Below are 20,942 nucleotides of genomic sequence, written 5' to 3'. Positions count from 1 at the left end.
ATGGCAACCTGAAGGCCGCTCCCCACACAAAGATACTATTCAGGCCCCGCACCTGCGACCAGCCCGTTCACAGACCTCTCTGTGCCTCCTCTTGGTACCTGCCGTGCCTCACAACACTCCCGCAACTCCTCAGGGACCTCCGCACCAGCTGATCTGCCACCGCAGCCACACCGCTCCTCAGTCAATGGTGTCAGCCGCTCCCGGACCACACCGGAATCAGCCTCACAGCCACCACGGACCCGGAATGCAGAGCAGTGAGTCGGTGCCACAGGATTATAGGGTATTCAGGATATTAGAGCTGGGTCAGCGGGAGTCAGACATTTTAGTTGTTTCCTCGTTCTCCATGTATGAATAGAAAAAAAAAAAAAATATATATATATATATATATATATATATATATATATATATAAAAGAAAATATAGGAAATAATATAATAAATTAAGGATAAATAGAATTGTATAGTAATTGTAAAATATGTGTATCTAATTAATAGGTTAAGAATAAATATGAATTAATTTTAATAATTTATTAGTCTTATTTATCATTAATTAGCAACTCAATCATTCATTTAATGACCAGCTATTAGTATATTTATTATTAAATTAATGACAATAGTGTGAATTGAAGAAAAGGAATCTGAACAAAATGAATAACTATAATATATTGAATGTAGTTATCTGAAATGAACACTAGATGGCAGCAGTCTTTTAATGGAGCTGAACGCTGACTGAAAGCTCTGTCTGTAGAAGCTGTGAGGTAACCAGCTGACAGGAGAATCAATGATGTTCCAGGAAAATGGATGCCTGTGTCTGAGGTGATTTGAGGGTGGAGCTGCCTGTGTCTGAGGTGATTTGAGGGTGGAGCTGCCTGTGTCTGAGGTGATTTGAGGGTGGAGCTGCCTGTGTCTTAGCTGATTTGAGCATGATGCTGGTCACCAGCCCAAGCGCAGGAAGCAGGGACAACTCAGAGCTGGGAGGAAAACAGCTTACAGGAGAATCGGTGATATGACAGGAAAATGTCTGCCTGTGTCTGAGGTGATTTGAATGCATGTAGCTGATCACAAGCCCAAGCGCAGAAAGCAGGGATACCACAGAGCTGTGCCTGAGGAAATTGTACAATGAATTGTAAAAATGCAGTAACAGGGGAAAATATATGATAAGAAAGTAGTTAAGAATAGAAATACACTGCTCAAAAAAATAATGGGAACACTTAAACAACACAATGTAACTCCAAGCCAATCACACTGTCCACTCAGGAAGCAACACTGATTGACAATCAATTTCACATGCTGTTGTGCAAATGAAACAGACAACAGGTGGAAATTATAGGCAATTAGCAAGACACCCCCAATAACGGAGTGGTTGTGCAGGTGGTGACCACAGACCACTTCTCAGTTCCTATGCTTCTTGGCTGAGGTTTTGTTCACTTTTGAATGTTGGCGGTGCTTTCACTCTAGTGGTAGCATGAGACGGAGTCTACAACCCACACAATGGCTTAGGTAGTGCAGCTCATCCAGGATGGCACATCAATGCGAGCTGTGGCAAGGTGGTTTGCTGTGTCTGTCAGCATAGTGTCCAGAGCATGAAGGTGCTGCCAGGAGACAGGCCAGTACATCAGGAGATGAGGAGGAGGCTGTAGGAGGGCAACAACCCAGCAGCAGGACCGCTACACCTCCGCCTTTGTTCAAGGAGGAGCACTGCCAGAGCCCTGCAAAATGACCTCCAGCAGGCCACAAATGTGCATGTGTCCACTCAAACAGTCAGAAACAGACTCTATGAGGGTGGTATGAGGGCCCGACGTCCACAGGTGGGGGTTGTGCTTACAGCTCAACAGCGTGCAGGACGTTTGGTATTTGCCAGAGAACACAAAGATTGGGAAATTTGCAACTGGCACACTGTGCTCTTTACAGATGAAAGCAGGTTCACATGTGACAGACGTTACAGACTCTGGAGACGCCGTGGAGAACGTACTGCTGCCTGCAACATCCTCCAACATGACCGGTTTGGCGGTGGGTCAGTAATGGTGTGGGGTGGCATTTCTTTGGGGAGCCGCACAGCCCTCCATGTGCTTGCCAGAGGTAGCCTGACTGCCATTAGTTACCAAGATGAGACCCTCAGACCCCTTGTGAGACCATATGCTGGTGCGGTTGGCCCTGGGTTCCATCTACTGCAAGACGATGTTAGACCTCATGTGGCTGGCATGTGTCAGCAGTTCCTGCAAGAGGAAGGCATTGATGCTATGGATTGGCCTGCCCATTTCCCAGACCTGAATCCGGTTGAGCACATCTGGGAGATCATGTCTCGCTCCATCCACCAACGCCACCACAGACTGTCCAGGAGTTGGCGGATGCTTTAGTTCAATTCTGGGAGGACATCCCTCAGGAAACCATCTGCCACCTCATCAGGAGCATGCCCAGGCATTGTAGGGAGGTCATACGGGCACGTGGAGGCCACACACACTACTGAGCCTCATTACATGTTTAAGGACATTACATCAAAGTTGGATCAGCCTGAAGGGTGGTTTTCCACTTTGATTTTGAGTGTGACTCCATATCCAGACCTCCATGGGTTGATAAATTTGATTTCCATTGATAATTTTTGTGTGATTTTGTTGTAAAGACAAAAGTATTTCATACGATTAGTTCATTCATTCAGATCTAGGATGTGTTATTTTAGTGTTCCCTTTATTTTTTTGAGCAGTGTATATAGTATACAGTGGGGCAAAAAAGTATTTAGTCAGCCACCAATTGTGCAAGTTCTCCCACTTAAAAAGAATAGAGAGGCCTGTAATTTTCATCATAGGTATACCTCAACTATGAGAGACATGAGGAAAAAAAATCCATAAAATCACATTATCTGATTTTTAAAGAATTTATTTGCAAATTATGGTGGAAAATAAGTATTTGGTCAATAACAAAAGTTCATCTCAATACTTTGTTATATACCCTTTGTTGGCAATGACAGAGGTCAAACGTTTTCTGTAAGTCTTCACAAGGCTTCCACACTGTTGCTGGTATTTTGGCCCATTTCTCCATGCAAATCTCCTCTAGAGCAGTGATGTTTTTGGGGCTGTCGCTGGGCAACAGGGACTTTCAACTCCCTCCAAAGGTTTTCCATGGGGTTGAGATCTGGAGACTGGCTAGGCCACTCCAGGACCTTGAAATGCTTCTTACGAAGCCCCTCCTTCGTTGCCCGGGCGGTGTGTTTGGGATCATTGTCATGCTAAAAGACCCAGCCATGTTTCATCTTCAATGCCCGGGCTGATGGAAGGAGGTTTTCAGTCAAAATATCACGATACATGGCCCCATTCATTCTTTCCTTTACAAGGATTAGTCTTCCTGGTCTCTTTGCTGAAAAACAGCTCCAAAGCATGATGTTTCCACCCCCATGCTTCACAGTAGGTATGTTTTTTTTCTCCTCCAAACACAACAAGTTGAGTTTTTACCAAAAAGTTCTACTTTGGTTTCATTTGACCATATAACATTCTCCCAATCTTCTTCTGGATCATCCAAATGCTCTCTAGCAAACTTCAGACGGGCCTGTACATGTACTGGCTTAAGCAGGGGGACATATCTAGCACTGCATGATTTGAGTCCCTGGTGATGTAGCGTGTTACTGATGGTAGCCTTTGTTACTTTGGTTCCAGTTCTCTGCAGGTCATTCACTAGGTCCCCCCCTGTGTGGTTCTGGGTTTGTAATTGCTCCCACAGCTGATTTCTTCACACCAAGCTGCTTGCCTATTGCAGATTAAGTCTTCCCAGCCTGGTGCAGGTCTACAATTTTGTTTCTGGTGTGGTTCGACAGCTCTTTGGTCTTGGCCATAGTGGAGTTTGGAGTGTGACTGTTTGAGGTTGTGGACAGATAACAAGTTCAAACAGGTGCCATTAATACAGGAAACGAGTGGAGGACAGAGGAGACACTTAATAAAGAAGTTACAGGCCTGTGAGAGCCAGAAATCTTGCTTGTTTGTAGGTGACCATTATTTTCCACCATAATTTGCAAATAATTTCTTTAAAAATCTAAGTGATTTTATGGATTTTTTTTCTCATTATGTCTCTCATGATTGAGGTATACCTATGATGAAAATTACAGGCCTCTCTCATCTTTTTAAGTGGAAGAACTTGCACAATTGGTGGCTGACTAAATACTTTTTTGCCCCACTGTATATATGAGAGAAAATAGGGGCAAAAATTCATAGAAATTGACAAGGGTTAATATATATATATATATATATATATATATATATATATATATATATAAAATTTTCATTATTTATATTCCCTTATTTTAATTCCTTTTCTCTGTGTGTATATATGTACAGTGGGGCAAAAAAGTATTTTATTTTTGCATTTTCGTTTTTCCTCGTCTTCTAAAAATCGTAACTCTTTTTTATATTTTCCTCCACAGACTAGTATGAGGGCTTGTTTTTTACATGACCAGTTGTCCTTTGTAATGACATCACTAATTTTACCATAAAATGTATGGCACAACCAAAAAATATACTATTTGTGTGGGGAAATTAAAAAAAACGCAATTTTGCTTATTTTGGAAGGTTTCGATTTCACGCCAAACAATTTACAGTCTAAATTATATGTGTTCTTTATTCTGTGGGTCAATACGATGAAATTGATACCCAAGATTATATACTTTTCTATTATTGTTGCGCTTAAAAAAAAAAAACGCATAGCTTTTAGCCAAATTAGTCCCTCTATTTTGACGACCTATAACGTTTTCATTTTTCCGTACAAGCGGCAGTATGAGGGCTCAGTTTTTGCGCCGTGATCTGTACTTTTTATTAATACCACATTTGTGTTTATAAAACTTCTATTACATTTTTTTTTTAAATAAAATGTGACAAAAAAAGCAGCAATTTTGGAATTTTGTTTTACGGTGAACATTTTACGGAATGTTCACCGTACGGAATCATTAAAATTATATTTTAATAGCTCAGACATTTACGCACGCATACCAAATATGTTTATTCATTTTATTTTATTAATTTTTTTTACACTTTTTGGGGGTAAAATGGGAAAAAGGGATATTTTAAATTTTTATTTCCTTCCCTTTTTTTTTTTTTACTTTTTTTTATTTTTTACTGTATTTTTTTATTTTTTACACTTTTTAGGTCCCCATAGGGGACTATTTATAGTAATCATTTGATTGCTAATACTGTTTAGTGCTATTCGTAGGACATAGCACTGATCAGTGTTATCGGCTATCTTCCTCTCTGGTCTGCTCGATCTCAGACCAGAGCAGAAGAAGCCGGGAAGGCGTCGAAGTCAGGTGAGGGGATCAGATCAACATAAAATGTAGCTGCGCTGATGCAGATCTGTATTGATCACGGCATCTGAGGGGTTAATGGCAGACATCCACACAATTGCCATTACCAGCAGGTCCCTGGCTGCTAACAGGAGCCGGGAGCTGCCGCACATGACCCGCTCATCGCTCCAATTCTCACGGTCATGTACAGGACGTAAATGTAAATTTTGTTAAATACAATTTATTCCATCCCTACTGTATCTTTTTTTTTTTAATGGTACCTTACGAAATTTTATTAAAAAAGGTATCTCCATCCCTTTTTTTGGAGTCCAAAAAAGAATATAAACCAAAGTTAAAACCCACATGGAGTTTTTCTTGGTGTTTTTTTTTTACTCCCCTAGACTTCTATGGGAGAAAAATGCCACAAATTCTGTGAAAAAAACGTTATAGGCTCAACATGCTGCTATTTTGAAAAACTTCGAAGGAGCTGAAAAACGCCAAAAGTATAAAAAACAAAACAAAAACCGCCAAACTGAAAAAAGTTAAGTGGATATGGCATTTTGCGTTTTTCCACTGACTTGCAGCTAACATTTGGCCGCAGCGTTTTTTTGTTTAAATAAACGCCATGGGGCCATTTTGGTGGTTTTTTGGTAGTTTGTTTAATGAATATTATTTACCCCAAAAATAAAGAGCAATGTCCAATATGTGTACATTGCATAACTTACTAGGCAGAAAAACAAAGCTGTATTTTAGTTGTAAATATAATCCCCTCCCTTAGCTGTTGATGTGGCTTCTATTAATTTTGTGAATTAATACAATGTTTTATGTTTTGTGCACAGATTCTGGCTTCTAAAAACAGAACCGAAACCAGCAAAGACTATTTCTTGATGGAGGAAAAGTGTTTTATATCAAAAGACAAAAATGAATGCAAGAAACTACCGTTTCAAAGGGTGCTGGGCCCAGAAGAAGACATCCTGCAGATTCTAAATAGCTGGTTTCCAGAAGAAGGATATGTGGGAAGAATTATTCTCAGAACTCAAGAAGATGTAAGTTGATGAACAATAAACCTAGTATAAGGCCATATAGATATGAGTTCAGCTATGGTGTAGAAAGTATAAAATGACCATCAAGTGCAGAAAGGGGAGTCATAGGGGGAAGACATAAATGCAAAAATAGGGCAATGTAAGATGTCCAGCGCATGACACCGAAACTCCTTTTAGTGATCTATAAATCCCTGTGTCATGCATCACCTGTTCAGATCTTGCACTAGGCATAATGTAATGTAATAGTTTTGCCTTACGGTGGCCATACATTTATAATAAATATATGAAGAGTTATCTCTCCCAACCTCCCCATACACAAACTTTTGACACGGCCTCTTGTTTATGTGTTCTCTGGGGGGAAGGGAGCTGATAGGTGCAGCCAGATAGCTCAGGCTCATCTATCTTAAAACAAAAGGGTCAGACGGCAGAAATCCAACTTGCTGATCCTTCTTTCCTCTGACATAATCTGGAGGGTTAGGACAGTCGGTCAAACCCTGAGATGGTGGTGGGTGTAGTGTTTATGAGTGGAATTCCATTTTAAAATTCTGCTTGGAAATTCCAATGCACTGATGTCAATGGGATTCCACTGCACAGTGCACACTGCAGAGTTTTCAAGATGGACTTTCTGAAGGATTTCCACACCACATCTATAAATGGAGGTGACAGCGCTCCTTGGTGTGATAAAAGAGGATTGCGTGGAAATTAAAAAACATGAGTCGCTCACCTGATACAGTTGTGTACCCACATAAACAACAATGGTGAGCATATAATATAGAAGTGTCCGCAGCCCTCCGGTCAATAATGGTAATCGGGAGAAAAAAGCTTCAGAAGAGATGCCGGCTCAACTTGGCGCAGGACACAGGCAACAGGTAGATAAAAGCCAAAGTATTTTATTTACCAGAATGCAACACATTTCACTGCCTCAGCAGCTTCATCAGGCTTTGCCTGATGAAGCTGCTGAGGAAGTGAAACGCGTTGCATTCTGGTAAATAAAATACTTTGGCTTTTATCTACCTGTTGCCTGTGTCCTGCGCCACATTGATCCGGCGTCTCTTCTGAAGCTTTTTTCTCCCGAACACCACATCTATGGCAACAACAATGTCTGTGCAGTTCTTGCGCCGACTAATTCAGGAATACTCAGAATCTCCAGACGGAAATTACGAAATGTGCACCAGGCCTCAGGATCAGAAGTTGCCTGGGAATTTTCGATATCCTGCCTCTGGAACATTGCTGGATGCATGCTTTAAGTATTTCTGTTTTAATGAATATTGTTACCTTTTAACTATAGTTTTTATTATTGACAACATGTAAGCTAAAAGGGTCATTTATTTTTCTTTTAACATAGCCATACAGAATGCACCTTTCCAATGATGGGTGACTATAAAAAATCTATACGATTCCTCTATAGTAGGAGAAGCTCTTTCCAGTGGCTTTTCATGCTAGTTTCAGGTGTCCTGAAATGAAGGAATCACCATCTACATTGTTCAAATAGAAAATCTAGCTAGGGGAAAAGGGTTTATCTTTATCCAAAAACAGCATTTTGGATGGTCTGTACATGGATAATAGCTGACATTGCTGCAGCTCTACACACAACCCATGAACATGAGTGACATTATTTCTGAAAAAAAACAAAACCCCTTTTCTAATCTCTCGACAATGCATTCAAAGGGGTACTCTGGTGGAAAACTTTTTTTTTTATTTTTTTAAATGAATTGGTGCCAGAAAGTCAAACAGATTTGTAAATTACTTCTATTAAAAAATATTAATCCTTTTAGTACTTTTTAGCTGTATGCTACAGAGGAAATTCATTCATTTTTGAATTTCTCTTTTGTGTTGTCCACAGTGCTCCCTGCGGACACCTCTGTCCGTGTCAGGAACTGTCCAGAGTAGCATAGGCCTGCTAAGGGGATTTTCTCCTGCTTTGGACAGTTGCTGATACGGGAATCAGGTGTCAGCAGAGAGCACTGTGGACAAGACAAAAAAGAAATTAAAAAAATAATAAATTTCCTCTGTAGCAAACAGCTGCTAAAAAGTACTGAAAGGATTAAGATTTTTTTAATAGAAGTAATTTACAAATCTGTTTAACTTTCTGGCACCAGTTCATTAAAAAAAAAAAAAAAAGTTTTCCACCAGAGTACACCGTTAATGTCAATAATGGACATGACTACTAAAGGAGAGCTATGATAGTTTATAATATGATCAGTAGCCATTATAATTGGTGTATACTATTTATATGTCATGTTGATGTATGTTTTGATGTTTCTTTAGAATCTAAATGACAAAAATGTTTCCGTTGAGGAAAAGGAAGAAAAGGAGGTGCCTGTGACTTCAGATGATGAGAGCTTCTTTGTCCAGGTACATGATGTTTCTCCGGAACAGCCCCGCACAGTTATACGAGCATTGCGGTTCAGTACAGCACAAGATGTTATTCAGCAGGTAACTGAAATGTCATCTTCACTGAGTGCTGCCAAAGTTCAGGGAGATCCAACAATTCTGTGTGTTCCCCATTAAATGTATTGTTAGCCTGCTTGTTGTGTTCTCTTTGTTGTCACACTTGTTTAAAAGGTTGGTGTACTACTCTACATGGTTATGCTGCCTAACTCTGCTAGACATCTCCAGATAGCCAACTTGCTGAAATAGGATTCAGGCATTTGTACAAGCCTACATAGGGCTCAACACTTACATTAACGTGCAATGTAATGGTGCAGGGTGTTGTGATGTTGGTGCATTAAAAGGGGCTATTGAGATCCTTAAAATTTTGCATTGATCGATTTTCCTGCATTATTTTCTTTATCTTCTTTCTCTTTGTACGACCCTGCATAGATCTGCTGGGTCCTGCAAAGAGAGAGAGATGTTTTCCTTAGCCAGACAACCCACTTACCAAACATTTTGTTCCTTCAAGTTATGTTTATTAGAAAACATTGACGTTGATAAAAATGTAACACTCATTTCTATTTCCAACACAGGCTCTCAGCAAAGCCAAGTATTCATACACCATTCTAAGCAATCCTAACCCAAGTGACTATGTCCTACTGGAGGAAGTGACAAAAGACTCCTCAAACAAGAAGTCGTCTGCCACAAAAACTTCTCAGAGGGTCCTCTCTGACCACGAGTGCGTTTTCCAAGCACAAAGCAAATGGAAAGGAGCTGGGAAATTCATGCTTAAGTTAAAGGAGCAGGTCCAGGTACAGTAACTTTCAGGAAGCGTGTGGAAGTATCTGTGATATCCTCCTTACAGGCATTGGGGGAAGTTTTCTGAATTCTTAACACCTTCTTACATTTCAGAGAGGATGTCTGTATCATTTCCGGTAGGTCATTTTTTGCAGGATTAAATGTCGGCTTTGCAGACTAGTACATTTTATACACAACCTTCCAGGCACCTGCTCTGCCTTATCACTCTCTTGTCTTTCCTTTGAAGATAGTATTACTCTCTCAAATGTAACTTGTGAAGGTTGAAATGTGAATCACTGTCACTAAGTGACCAAAATAACTTGGTTACTTCGCAACTGTATACACTCATCGGATATTCTCTTCCTGTATATTACGTCAATGACTTTACATTCACACAGGGGAAAACTAATAGAATATATAAAGTAATATGTAAGAATAATGGTTAAAAATCTAAACTAAAAACATGGGTGTGTAAGCTTCTTAGAAGTGGATATGGACACAATCTGATAACGTCAGAATGCTGTGTGCCTGAGGGTAAGATTAACCGCTACACGTTGTATCTGCCTGTATCTGTAGCCATCACTAACTACAATGTTTCGCATCAAGTGCTGCACCTCAAGGAAAATACAATCTAGCCAAGTAAAGAATGTAGATAGCGACTTTTCCTGGCAGAAAAGAAACGGAGACCTTGATAAGGTGAATGTAAGTCTCATATACTGATGTCTCTCTGCAGGCAGCACGAGATGATAAGAGAAAAGGCATTTCTATTGCCAGTGAACTGAAGAAACTAGCAAAATCAAGCAGGCAGTCTCGGAACTTCACACTGTCACCTCAGATCATGTCACCAGAAGGTACCCAGAATAGAGATGAAAAACCTGCATGCAGTTTGTCCTTCAATGACATCAATGAATAGCCGCTATATTTGTGTGCGTCCTATTCCATACAGGTATGGGTGATTTACCTGTTCCTCCTTTACTCCTGTTAGCTTTGATTTAACTGAATTTGTGGAAACGAAATACTGGAAATGAAATACTAACCATGTCAAGAAGCCTTTGCATATTTTTTTTTACTAACATACATACCAGTGTACCCCAAATTGTGGCCCTCAGTCTGCTGAAAACCTGCAACTACCATCAGGCCTGATAGCAGACAGAGCATAATGGTATTTGTGCAGCAGCTGGAGTGCCTCAAAGTGCTGAATTCTGCTATACAGTCATGCTTGAAAGTTTAATTCTTCTATATTTCTGCAAAAATGTGACCTAAAAATAGATAGAGATTAAAAGGAGTCGAAAATATTACACTTGGTCATTTATAGACTTGCAAGGAACCTCCGGCATCAGTGTTCTGGAAATCTGCCTGATCATGGCAATGCTTGGGCTACGAGATTGCCTGGGAAGTTTAAATGTATCCTGCTAGCACAGAAAAGTGAGACTAAGGCCTTAAAGGGGTACTCCGCCCATAGAAATGTTATCCCCTATCCAAAGGATAGGGTAAAAGATGTCCGATCGTGGGGGTCCCACCTATGGGACCCCTACGATCTTCTGTGCAGCACCCGGTCTTTGTATAGAACACTTGGAGGGGGCGGCGGGGTTGTGACAATGAAAGTCTGGAAGGGGGCATGGTGGCCATCAATCCCCCTCCCATAGACTTACATTGAGGGGGTGTGACGTTATGAGGGGTGTGTGGCCATGACGTCACGATCCCGCCACCCACTCCAAGAGTTCGGACAAAATGTTCCGAACATTGGGGCAGCGGAGTACCCCTTTAAGGAGGTTTATTAATTGGACTCATCAGTGACTGTTGGAGGAATAAAGCCTTTTTAAATGTATTAATGGAGTGTTACATTAATAAATACTGTGCCATCCTTGGTGTTTTTCCTGATTTATTGTATTCTATCATGGAAAAAAATTGGTTTATATGGGCTTTATTGCCTACAAGTCTTTTGGAGTATGTTAGGTTTGCACATCTAGGCAATAGAATTTTCGCTCATCTGTCCAGCGCTCTGTTATGCTGCTGTTTGTTGGTTGTTGGTTGATGACATAGTTTAAGCGCGTAAAAAAAAATCCTTGTTCATTGGCCACACACCTCTCCATATGACAGGCCGTAAGCAGCTGACGACTGATTGATATAAAGTGCAGCCCTTGTAACATTGGGGGGGGGGGGGGGGGTATTCACAATATTGTAACTTCTCTATTTATTTAGTTGCCCCAGATCATATATAGGAGTTTCATAGCAAAGCATTGAATACATATGGGGGCTTAATATAAGAATTACTTTTTTTCGATTCATCTTTAATAAATTGGCTCATTTTGTCAGGTCCCTCACCTAAATTAAAAGCCAATTTATTTCCAGGTTGAAATGAACCAAAACAGGAAAAACACCAAGTGGGGGAATATTTTTACAAAGAACTGGAAAAAGCGTCTCACTGATTCCTTGAACCTTGCTAGGCATGGGGTTGGATGGCAGAAATGGCATGTAACATGTTTTGCAATGCATGTTGTCCACCCTGGTTGTCTGTCTGTCTATATATATATATATATATATATATATATACACACACACATACACACTGCTCAAAAGAAAAACAAAGGGAACACAAACAACACAATGTAACTCCAAATCAATCACACTTCTGTGAAATCACACTGTCCACTCAGGAAGCAACACTGATTGCCAATTTCATATGCTGTTGTGCAAATGGAGCAGACAACAGGTGGAATTTATTTTTAAGAAAGAAAAAAAAGGGCGCTCCTGGTGCAATATGGCTGGTAAGGCAAGGATCCCCACTTTAGTAACCCAGCTTACCTAATGGTGTTGTGCTGAGAGCATAACTTTGTTTGCATGAAGACTCGCAGAAACAGACTATGAGGGCCCGACGTCCACAGGTGGGGGTTGTGCCCAACACCGTGCAGGACGTTTGGTATTTTCCAGAGAACAAAGATTGGCAAATTCCCCACTGGCACCCTGTGCTCTTCACAGATGAAAGCAGGTTCCCACTGAGCACATGTGACAGATGTGACAGAGTCTGGAGACAACGTGGAGAACGTCCTGCTGCCTGCAACATCCTCCAGCATGACCAGTTTGGTGGTGGGTCAGTAATGGTGTGGGGTGGCATTTCATTGAGGGGCCGCACAGCCCTCCATGTGCTTGCCAGAGGTTGCCTGACTGCCATTAGGTACCGAGATGAGATCCTCAGACCCCTTGTGAGACCATATTCTGGTGCGGTTGGCCCTGGGTTCCTCCTAATGCAAGACAATGCTAGACCTCATGTATCTGGAGTGTATCAGCAGTTCCTGCAGGAGGAAGGCATTGATGCTGTGGACTGGCCCTCCCATTCCCCAGACCTGAATCTGATTGAGCACATGCTTTAGTCCAGGTCTGTGAGGACATCCCTCAGGAGACCATCCGCCACCTCATCAGGCGCATGCCCAGGCATTGTAGGGAGGTCATACGGGCACGTGAAGGCCACACACACAACTGAGCCTCATTCTGACTTGTTTTAAGGACGTTACATCAAAGTTGGATCAGCCTGTAGTGTGGTTTTCCACTTTGATTTTGAGTGTGACTCCATATCCAGACCTCCATGGGTTGATAAATTTGATTTCCATTGATAATTTTTGTGTGATTTTGTTGTCAGCACATTCAACTATGTAAAGACAAAAGTATTTCATACGATTAGTTCATTCATTCAGATCTAGGATGTGTTATCTTAGTGTTCCCTTTATTTTTTGAGCAATATATATATTTGTATAGTGTTTATATGTTTTATTTGTAATAAAACTTGGTTATCTATGATTGTTATTTAGAAGTATATATATATATTTTTTTATTACGCTCTTCAACCTGTTGGGAGTTTCACAACAGTTGAGGGGCCATATGTTGAAGACCACTACAACATCTACTACTTTTTTCCCTACTACACTCCACACCACAAGACTAGGCAGTTTATGTTCTGAGGTTGCACCATAATTACATTACCGTAAAGAATGTTTTATAGTAATACTCTTCCATTCTAATGGATCCATTAACTAATATTCATCATATTTTATGTATCTTGCTTGTTCTTGTGGTCAATAGCATATAATGCACAAGATCTAGCCCTATTAGACTTTGCTGTTTTACAGTACTGATTTTGTTCTCCTGTTCAGGAACGTTTGCCATGTTTCACATCTATTTTACCATAACATTTATGTTGCAGGTTGCTGTATGTGCTCTGAAATAGTGAGAAGAACAAAGGCAGAAGAAATGGCTTCAGCAGGGAACGGACAGGCCAGCGGACACCTATACTGTTGTAGGAGATTAACCATACCTTGGTACTTTCAATTACTTAAAAATTGGAAACTGCCAAAATGACCCAAGTGATACAATTATAGTGGAATTCACATGAATACAGTACCTATACTGGTTATCACAGCTGGTTTCCTGTGGCGCTCATTATATAGCAGGGGTTTTTTTTGGCAGAGCAAAGAAAAGGCTAAAAAAACAGGGCTAAGTCAATTTAACCTGAACATGAAGCGTGGTGGAAAGGACACACAGACTCCAAACCTTATAAGAGGCGAAGTCTATTGACATATTACTCAAGGGCATTGCTAAGGAATATTTTAGGGTGTGTATATTATTGTACATAGAAACCCCAGTAAACTTACAGCACAGATGTGATGACCTATAATAGTCTTAAATGGACACACTGTAGGAGAATGACAGGAGAGGAGGTATGCTACAGAAGGCACGTTCTGGTGAGTTCTCCAGGCGCTGTATCCTCATCCGCTCTTCATTGTATTGATATGTGCTCAAGGTTCTCACAGTGTTACGTTTTTATTTAATAGTTGTGTTTATGCATCTTTCATTCTGCATTTTTCTATGACTATGTAGCACCTTATGAATTTAGTACTTGGCGGTGTCAGACACTTTTTTTTTTTAATTTGTTTACATACAACTGTATTTAATTATTTTAAAAATCATGGCTTAAACCAATGTGCAGCAGCAACATAGATCGATAACTGTATTTAGTACTGTTGGCACAACTGTCACCACTGATACGTTACATAATAGTGCCTCTGTATGTCAATAGTTAAGTTATATTTGAAGGGAATCTGTCAGGTTTAGATTATTCACTCTTCCCTTGATTGATTGGTGTGTACCTCAAATCAGAGAGATGTGGGGGAGGGAGAAGGCAGGCATGCTGCAGCTCAGAAAAGCTTCTTTCTCAGTTCTAGATCATTCTCAGAGCTCAATTGTCAGATTCCCTTTGAGATTTCTTCCCCATACCCCATTCTGCTGTACGCTTGAAGCCATACAGTAACACATTTCTGTGTATATGTATTTTTATTTGTGAGAGTTGTTAAAGGGAAACTATGTTTATATTGCTTTCACAAACGATTTAGCATATTGAGCTGAATATCCTGTTTTTTTGTTGTTGTTTTGCATTGCTGTCCACGGATGTTAGCTGGGGTGGTTTACCCTTCATTGTCCACACTGAAACCAGTAATGAGGATACTTGATAGAAATATAGACTCACTGATGCTGGGCAAGTATCAGTTTAGCTTATCTATAAAGAGAATGCAAAGCCTGACCTAAACATGGCTGTGTATGCCCGACACTCTATAGAGACTCTCTTACTGAGTGGAGGATTGTTTGTTTAGGAATGGATGTTACTCTGACTTACAAATATGCTTATTATATTCATTTAGAAATCAGTAAATGTTATTGCTATTTATTTTTTATATAGATCCTTCAGATAAGACCTGTATGCCTCCAAGTAGAGGTTTATGGTATTAACTTTGATGTGTGGGCAGTGCCATGTATTTGAGTTTGGTACTACACTAGCTGTGGTACCGTCCGCATTTAATTTATACAAGACTAGTAATTCTACAGAACATGGAACACCACTGGCACATTGCCCTCCATTGTACGGTATCTAATGACATGAGCCAGGAAATTGGAAGAAATTGGGCAGAGTAGACACATTAATTGGTAAGCTGGATTTCATCAAGGGCAATGAGATCAAGTCTGTAGACAAACTGTTTGTGCTCTCGATATGTTCTGGCTAATGGTCATGTCATGAATTATCATATATTTATCCTATTAGCATATTCAGACGAGCGAGTTGGAACAGTTGCTTGCCGATAGCAGATGTACTTGTACTTACACTAGGTCAGGGTTTATTGTTTTATGCCAATGCTATCTTAGCTGGCAGACATTTTTTAGATCTCGTACTATTGTACCAGGTGGTTTCTATAGTTTGCATGTTGTCTTTAAGAGCAGACAAGAAATCTTGTAATGCATTTAAAAAACGGTCATATTTATTTTCTTTAGAACTGATGTCATAGGACTAAATTTGGTTACATGTGACATGCTAGAAGCCAGACAAGTTCATGGGGCCCAGAGAGGCAGAGCAGAATGCTGGCATATTTGTGGTTTTGTGCTTTTCACTTGCTTGTAAACTTGCATATCGTTGAACGTGTTCTGTGGAGAGTTTTGCGCTTTACAAACTGATGTTAAATTAGGTTACAAAATGTCATTTTATTATACTGAAAATCTTCGCCGTAAAAGGCGGAATCAGGTCTGTGGCTATACAGCCAACTGTAACAATACAGTAATAGTCAACAATTTGAACCCCTACCTATATGGGTCTGCGACAAAATATATACCTATGGCTTTCCTCTTCGCACACTTCTCTACACCACACACGAAATATAAATCTGTCTTATTGCGTCTTTCCTTCCCTTGTATTATTTATTACCCTTAATTCATACATATCATATCCACTATGGCTTTAAAACTGTGTTCAACTATTTGTAATGATTTAACAGTATGAAATCTGCGGTGGATATGGTATATGTGAATGTACCCTTATTCATCATAATTTCTGGTAGCAAAATCCTAATACAAGACATTTGGCCTGAGGTGCCGTTATTTGAACTGCAGAGTAAAGTGGTTATACAGGAATAGAAAAACAGCTATTTTTTTTTCTAAAAACAGCACCACACCTATCCTCAGATTGTGTGTGGTATAGCATAAAGCGTATGGAGCATAGTTCTAATACCACACACACACACACACACACACACACACACACACACACACACACACACACGGACAGGTGCGATGCTGTTTTTGGAAAAAAATCTTTTTTTTTTTCTCCTGGATAACTTCTTTAAAGAAGAAATCCAGTGGTAGACTTTGGATAGGGGATAAGTGTCTGACCTGGGGGGTTCTCTGCTGCTCTGGACAGTTCCTAAAATGGACAGCAGAGGTCAGCTAAGAGCACTGTGGTCGTGACAGAAGAGAAATCCAAGAAGAAAAGCATTTCCTTTGTAGTATACAGCCCCTAAAAAGTACTGGAAGGATTAAGATTTTTTTTTTATAGAAGTAATTTACAAATCTGTTAACTTTCTGGCACCAGTTCATAAAAAAATAAAATAAAAAAAATGTTTCCACGGGAGTAAACAGCTTCCTGGAAGTTCCACATATAGCTGCTCAAATAGTGGTCACCCAGACAGATCTGTGGTTGCTGGTAGTATGAAATACCACAACCTGCAAACTTCAACAGGGGAAGCTACCATTTATATATATATATATATATTGAATTATATATAAATATGAATTAAACCATGTATGTGTAGTTACTGCAATGGAGTTAGACTTTAAGTCAGCAGGTAAAGCCTTGTGTCATAGAATGGATGTAAGATATTTATCGGAGCAGCAGATGTACTAAACTGTTCCATGCCTGGTACATCTTCAGTATAACTGCCCAGCAGGATAACTTACTATGTAAAGGGCACTGAAGTATTTCAATGAGTGTAATAATTGTGATTTCTGCATGTTATGAAGTGTGTGACAGTCTCTTGACTTTTTGTGCCAGTTTTGAAAAGTGTTGGTTTTGTAAAATGACTTTTTTTCATTTGGACTACTTAATATATACAGACTTGAAACACTGTTGTATTTGTATATGCTGAGAATAAAGATGGTTTGCTTCATACCTTGTGTCGGTAAGGTTTCTTTAAAGCCTCCATGTTTACAGCAGCTTTTATTTATCACAGATTGGTTCTCTCTCTTTCACATTCAAAGCTTTGTATATACAAAGGCACTAAAAATATAGTTAATAATATCTACAAGATTTAAAGGGGTACTCCACCCCTAGACATCTTATCCCCTATCCAAAGGATAGGGGATAAGATGTCTGATCATTGGGGCTCCCGCAGCTGGGATCCCCACAATCACTGTGCAGCACCTGGAATTCATTAAGAACGATGGGGGTGGGCGGCGGGGCTCGTGACGTCATGGCCATGCACCTCGTAACGCCACGCCACCTCAATGCAAGTCTATGGGAGGGGGCGTAGCAGCTGCCACGCCCCCTCCTATAGACTTGCATTGATGGGGCGTGGCGTGACATCACAACCCCAGCCGCTCGCCCCAAGCATTCGTAACAAAATGTTCCTAATGCTGGTGCAGCGGAGTACCCCTTTAAGATGTTCTTTATGAATGGTCATCCTTGCCACGGTCACAAGGTAAAAGCTTTCACTTGTGATGCAAAGTCCAGCTCGCCCAATGGTACCTGGCCAAGCTTCGCCTCAATCATCTCCTGTAAGTCTTTACTCAGCTCAAGGATTGTTCTACCTTTACCCTGCAAAAAAAAAAAAAATTATAATAATTAGGTATTTCCTGCTGGTTAGTACACAGGTTGAGGGGGGGTTCCATTAAGGTCATCTAAGTTATTAAACAGTGATAAAGACTGAAGCCTATTTGTATAGCTGGACTCATATTTAAGCAATTTTAAAGGCCACTGAAAGTTAGCATGGAGGGCCACTTGGGATCTAATTTGGACTAGGGCTACACAATTTTTTTTTTGTAGCACTATAAAATTGATTTTAAAGCGTACATCTGCTGCTGATCTGATGACAGGATAGCTTTCTAAAACACCCAGCACCACTGTAACCCAACACTTGCCCCAAAATTCAACTGAGCACAAGACATGTTTACCGGAAGTCCCATAGACTGGCCCAGAGAATAAAAGCGATCAAGAGACGTGTGTGACAGAAGTCCCGTGGAGACTTGGGCTACGCAGTTGACAGACATTTTAAAAAGATATCCTTCCTCTAGAGCAGTGTTTCCCAACCAGTGTGCCTCCAGCTGTTGCAAAACTACAACTCCCAGCATGCCCGGACAGCCAAAGGCTGGGAGTTGTAGTTTTGCAACAGCTGGAGGCACCCTGGTTGGGAAACACTGTTCTAGACCATCGTTGGAGGTGTGCTTTTACTATTGAGGTACGGCTGCAACCCAAAGCAATACATTGAGTTGCATGCAATCTTGTGGACTACAGATGTCACTGAATCTTGCAGTGCTGCTAAAAGTACAGTCCTAACCTTAAACAGAATCTGAATGAATTGTATCAGAAAGTATTAGGGTATATTCACACTGAGGAATTGGGGCGGAAATCACGCTGAAGATTTCCACCCCAAAATACAGTTTTTTCCCGCTCAGAATCAGCAGCAATTTCACGCGGAATAGAAGTATTCTGCGCATTTTTTAAATTCATAAATACTCTTTTTTTCATGCGGAAATTCCGCGTGGAAATGCTTCTGACTGAAAAACAAAAACAAAAAAAACAACATTGATCTCTATGGGAGAACGACGCTGATTCCGCCTTAAAGAAAGTACATGTTCTTTCTTCAAGCGGAACAGACTTCCTCGTCAGAATTCTGCTTGAGGAAATTCCTCAGTGTGAACTGAGGGGCAGAAATTCTGCACAGCTCTATGGGGGTTTTCACTGCTGAATGATTTGGAGAGGAAAAAGCGAGCAGAATTACTCGTGGAAATTCCTCTCCAATTCCTCAGTGTGAACATACCCTAAGAATGAAAGTTTCATTTACTTTAATGGACATTCTGCTACCCTGTTCACACTGAGGAATTTCTGCAATTAGAATTCTGGTGCTGAATTTTGTTCTGCCTGAAGATAGAACATGTTCATTCTTCAGGTGGAATCTGCTTGTCAAAGCCCATTGAAGTCAATGGGACTTTTTTTTAAAGCGGAATTCAAGCAGAAATGGCTGAGCTTCCTCACCAACATCATTTGCTGCTCTTCCTCCTGAATTCTGCTTCAATTCCTCTTCAACATCACAGCAAGAAGAAAATGGCAGATTAACATTTTCTTGACCGAAATGATTCCTCTTTAATCCCTCAGTGTGAACATACCCTTAGGCAGTGACTACCTCCGATTGTATATGAAAATCAATGGAGACAAGTACTGAACCAAATGCTAGCATCAAAGCAATATCGCAGTTGGTTCTTATGGACAAAACATCCACTTTATGTCTGAGGGTCCATGAATGGTGAACATATGAAATACCTTCATCTTGGGAACAGTTTCAGGAACTTGTGGATTGAAGTTCATTCCATTTGTAGAGAAATCATTAAATAATTCCACAGCAGATCTGTGAAATTAAAGGACATTAGACTTTTGTATCATAAAAATTGTGGCGCACAAAATAAGTTGCAAAATTGCACACATTACTGCAAAACGTCCTCAGCGTGGGAAAAGTGGATGGGGTCAGCAAGTTTCCAACAAAAACTGAATGATGCAGATTACAAGCCCAAATCTACATCTGCTCAATTCAGCTTCTGTTTAGGATAACCCAACATACACCACACCTATTAACCGGAAATGTGCCACAATTATTAATAATGACACATGGAACGTCAATCTTAATAAATCTCCCACACTGTATTTAATACTTAATAGATTACAAAATATTGTGACATAGGATATTAAAAACAATGAGGCAACATCAGCCCAGTCCATCTATTCTACCTGTGTTTATGCAGAGACTTTGTTTACTGATCTCCTATACAACTATTAATCCTACCAATGGCTGCCACTAGTGCAAGTGGATAGGATGTGTGGACTATGGACTATGCTCTAAACAAATGGCCTTTTTCTTATTACAGAGTTTTTAACACCCTATATTAATGTACATAGGTAGCCAGTCCTATGTTCCCCACACTACTGCTGGAATGACTATATTTAGTTCTTCATTGGTTATGCTTCCAGATGGAGAAAACGCAAAATCGGGTAGTATAAATATATCAAGAACATTTCCATTACATCCACAAATACGACACTCTAACCGAAGACCAACAGCGCAGAAGTTTCCATGAGGCTAAGGCTATCTTTTTTTTTTTTTTAAAGTTTAGTCCCATCAGGGGTCCCCAAGGAAGAGAACCTAGGACATAAGCTCTGGGGTTACGAACCCAATACTAGACTGTGAATTCTTGTTATGTCATAGGCATAGCCCTGGAGACAGAAAAATATAAAAAATAGAGCAAACGAACATCTCTACTCTCAAAAACCCTATAAATAAACAGCTTATAGCTTCTAAAATGACACTGGTTTAGGTTTTTCAATGACCAAACAGCAGAAAAAGTTAACAAACCTCTTCAAGTGTCAATGATAAAAAAAAAAGGTTTGTAA

General features: G+C 40.2%; 2 protein-coding genes across 10 annotated transcripts in view; one reads left to right on the top strand and one right to left on the bottom strand.

Annotated features, from left to right (window-relative positions):
* PLCE1 (phospholipase C epsilon 1) overlaps window positions 1–16,450 on the top strand; it is a 327,095-nt gene extending 310,645 nt beyond the window's left edge. For 8 of the 9 annotated variants that reach the window (XM_056530227.1, XM_056530230.1, XM_056530225.1 and 5 more), the window contains 5 exons: window positions 6,098–6,304; window positions 8,570–8,737; window positions 9,268–9,486; window positions 10,206–10,418; window positions 13,671–16,450. In XM_056530227.1, coding sequence (XP_056386202.1) covers window positions 6,098–6,304; window positions 8,570–8,737; window positions 9,268–9,486; window positions 10,206–10,385 — 774 coding nt within the window. In that variant the 3' untranslated portion in view covers window positions 10,386–10,418; window positions 13,671–16,450. The remainder of the gene's footprint in view (window positions 1–6,097; window positions 6,305–8,569; window positions 8,738–9,267; window positions 9,487–10,205; window positions 10,419–13,670) is intronic. The other variant, XM_056530229.1, reaches the window with a different exon arrangement.
* A 142-nt stretch (window positions 16,451–16,592) lies between these two features.
* Window positions 16,593–20,942, bottom strand: part of NOC3L (NOC3 like DNA replication regulator) — an 80,973-nt gene continuing 76,623 nt past the window's right edge. The window contains exons 20-21 of the mRNA XM_056530234.1: window positions 19,821–19,905; window positions 16,593–18,098 (exon numbers count right to left, since the gene is read on the bottom strand). Coding sequence (XP_056386209.1) covers window positions 17,976–18,098; window positions 19,821–19,905 — 208 coding nt within the window. The 3' untranslated portion in view covers window positions 16,593–17,975. The remainder of the gene's footprint in view (window positions 18,099–19,820; window positions 19,906–20,942) is intronic.

This window comes from Hyla sarda, chromosome 7 (assembly GCF_029499605.1).
Source record: "Hyla sarda isolate aHylSar1 chromosome 7, aHylSar1.hap1, whole genome shotgun sequence".
Classification (NCBI taxonomy): domain Eukaryota; kingdom Metazoa; phylum Chordata; class Amphibia; order Anura; family Hylidae; genus Hyla; species Hyla sarda.
The sequence above is the reverse complement of the archived record's forward strand: the minus strand, read 5'-3'. Positions and strand labels throughout refer to the sequence as shown.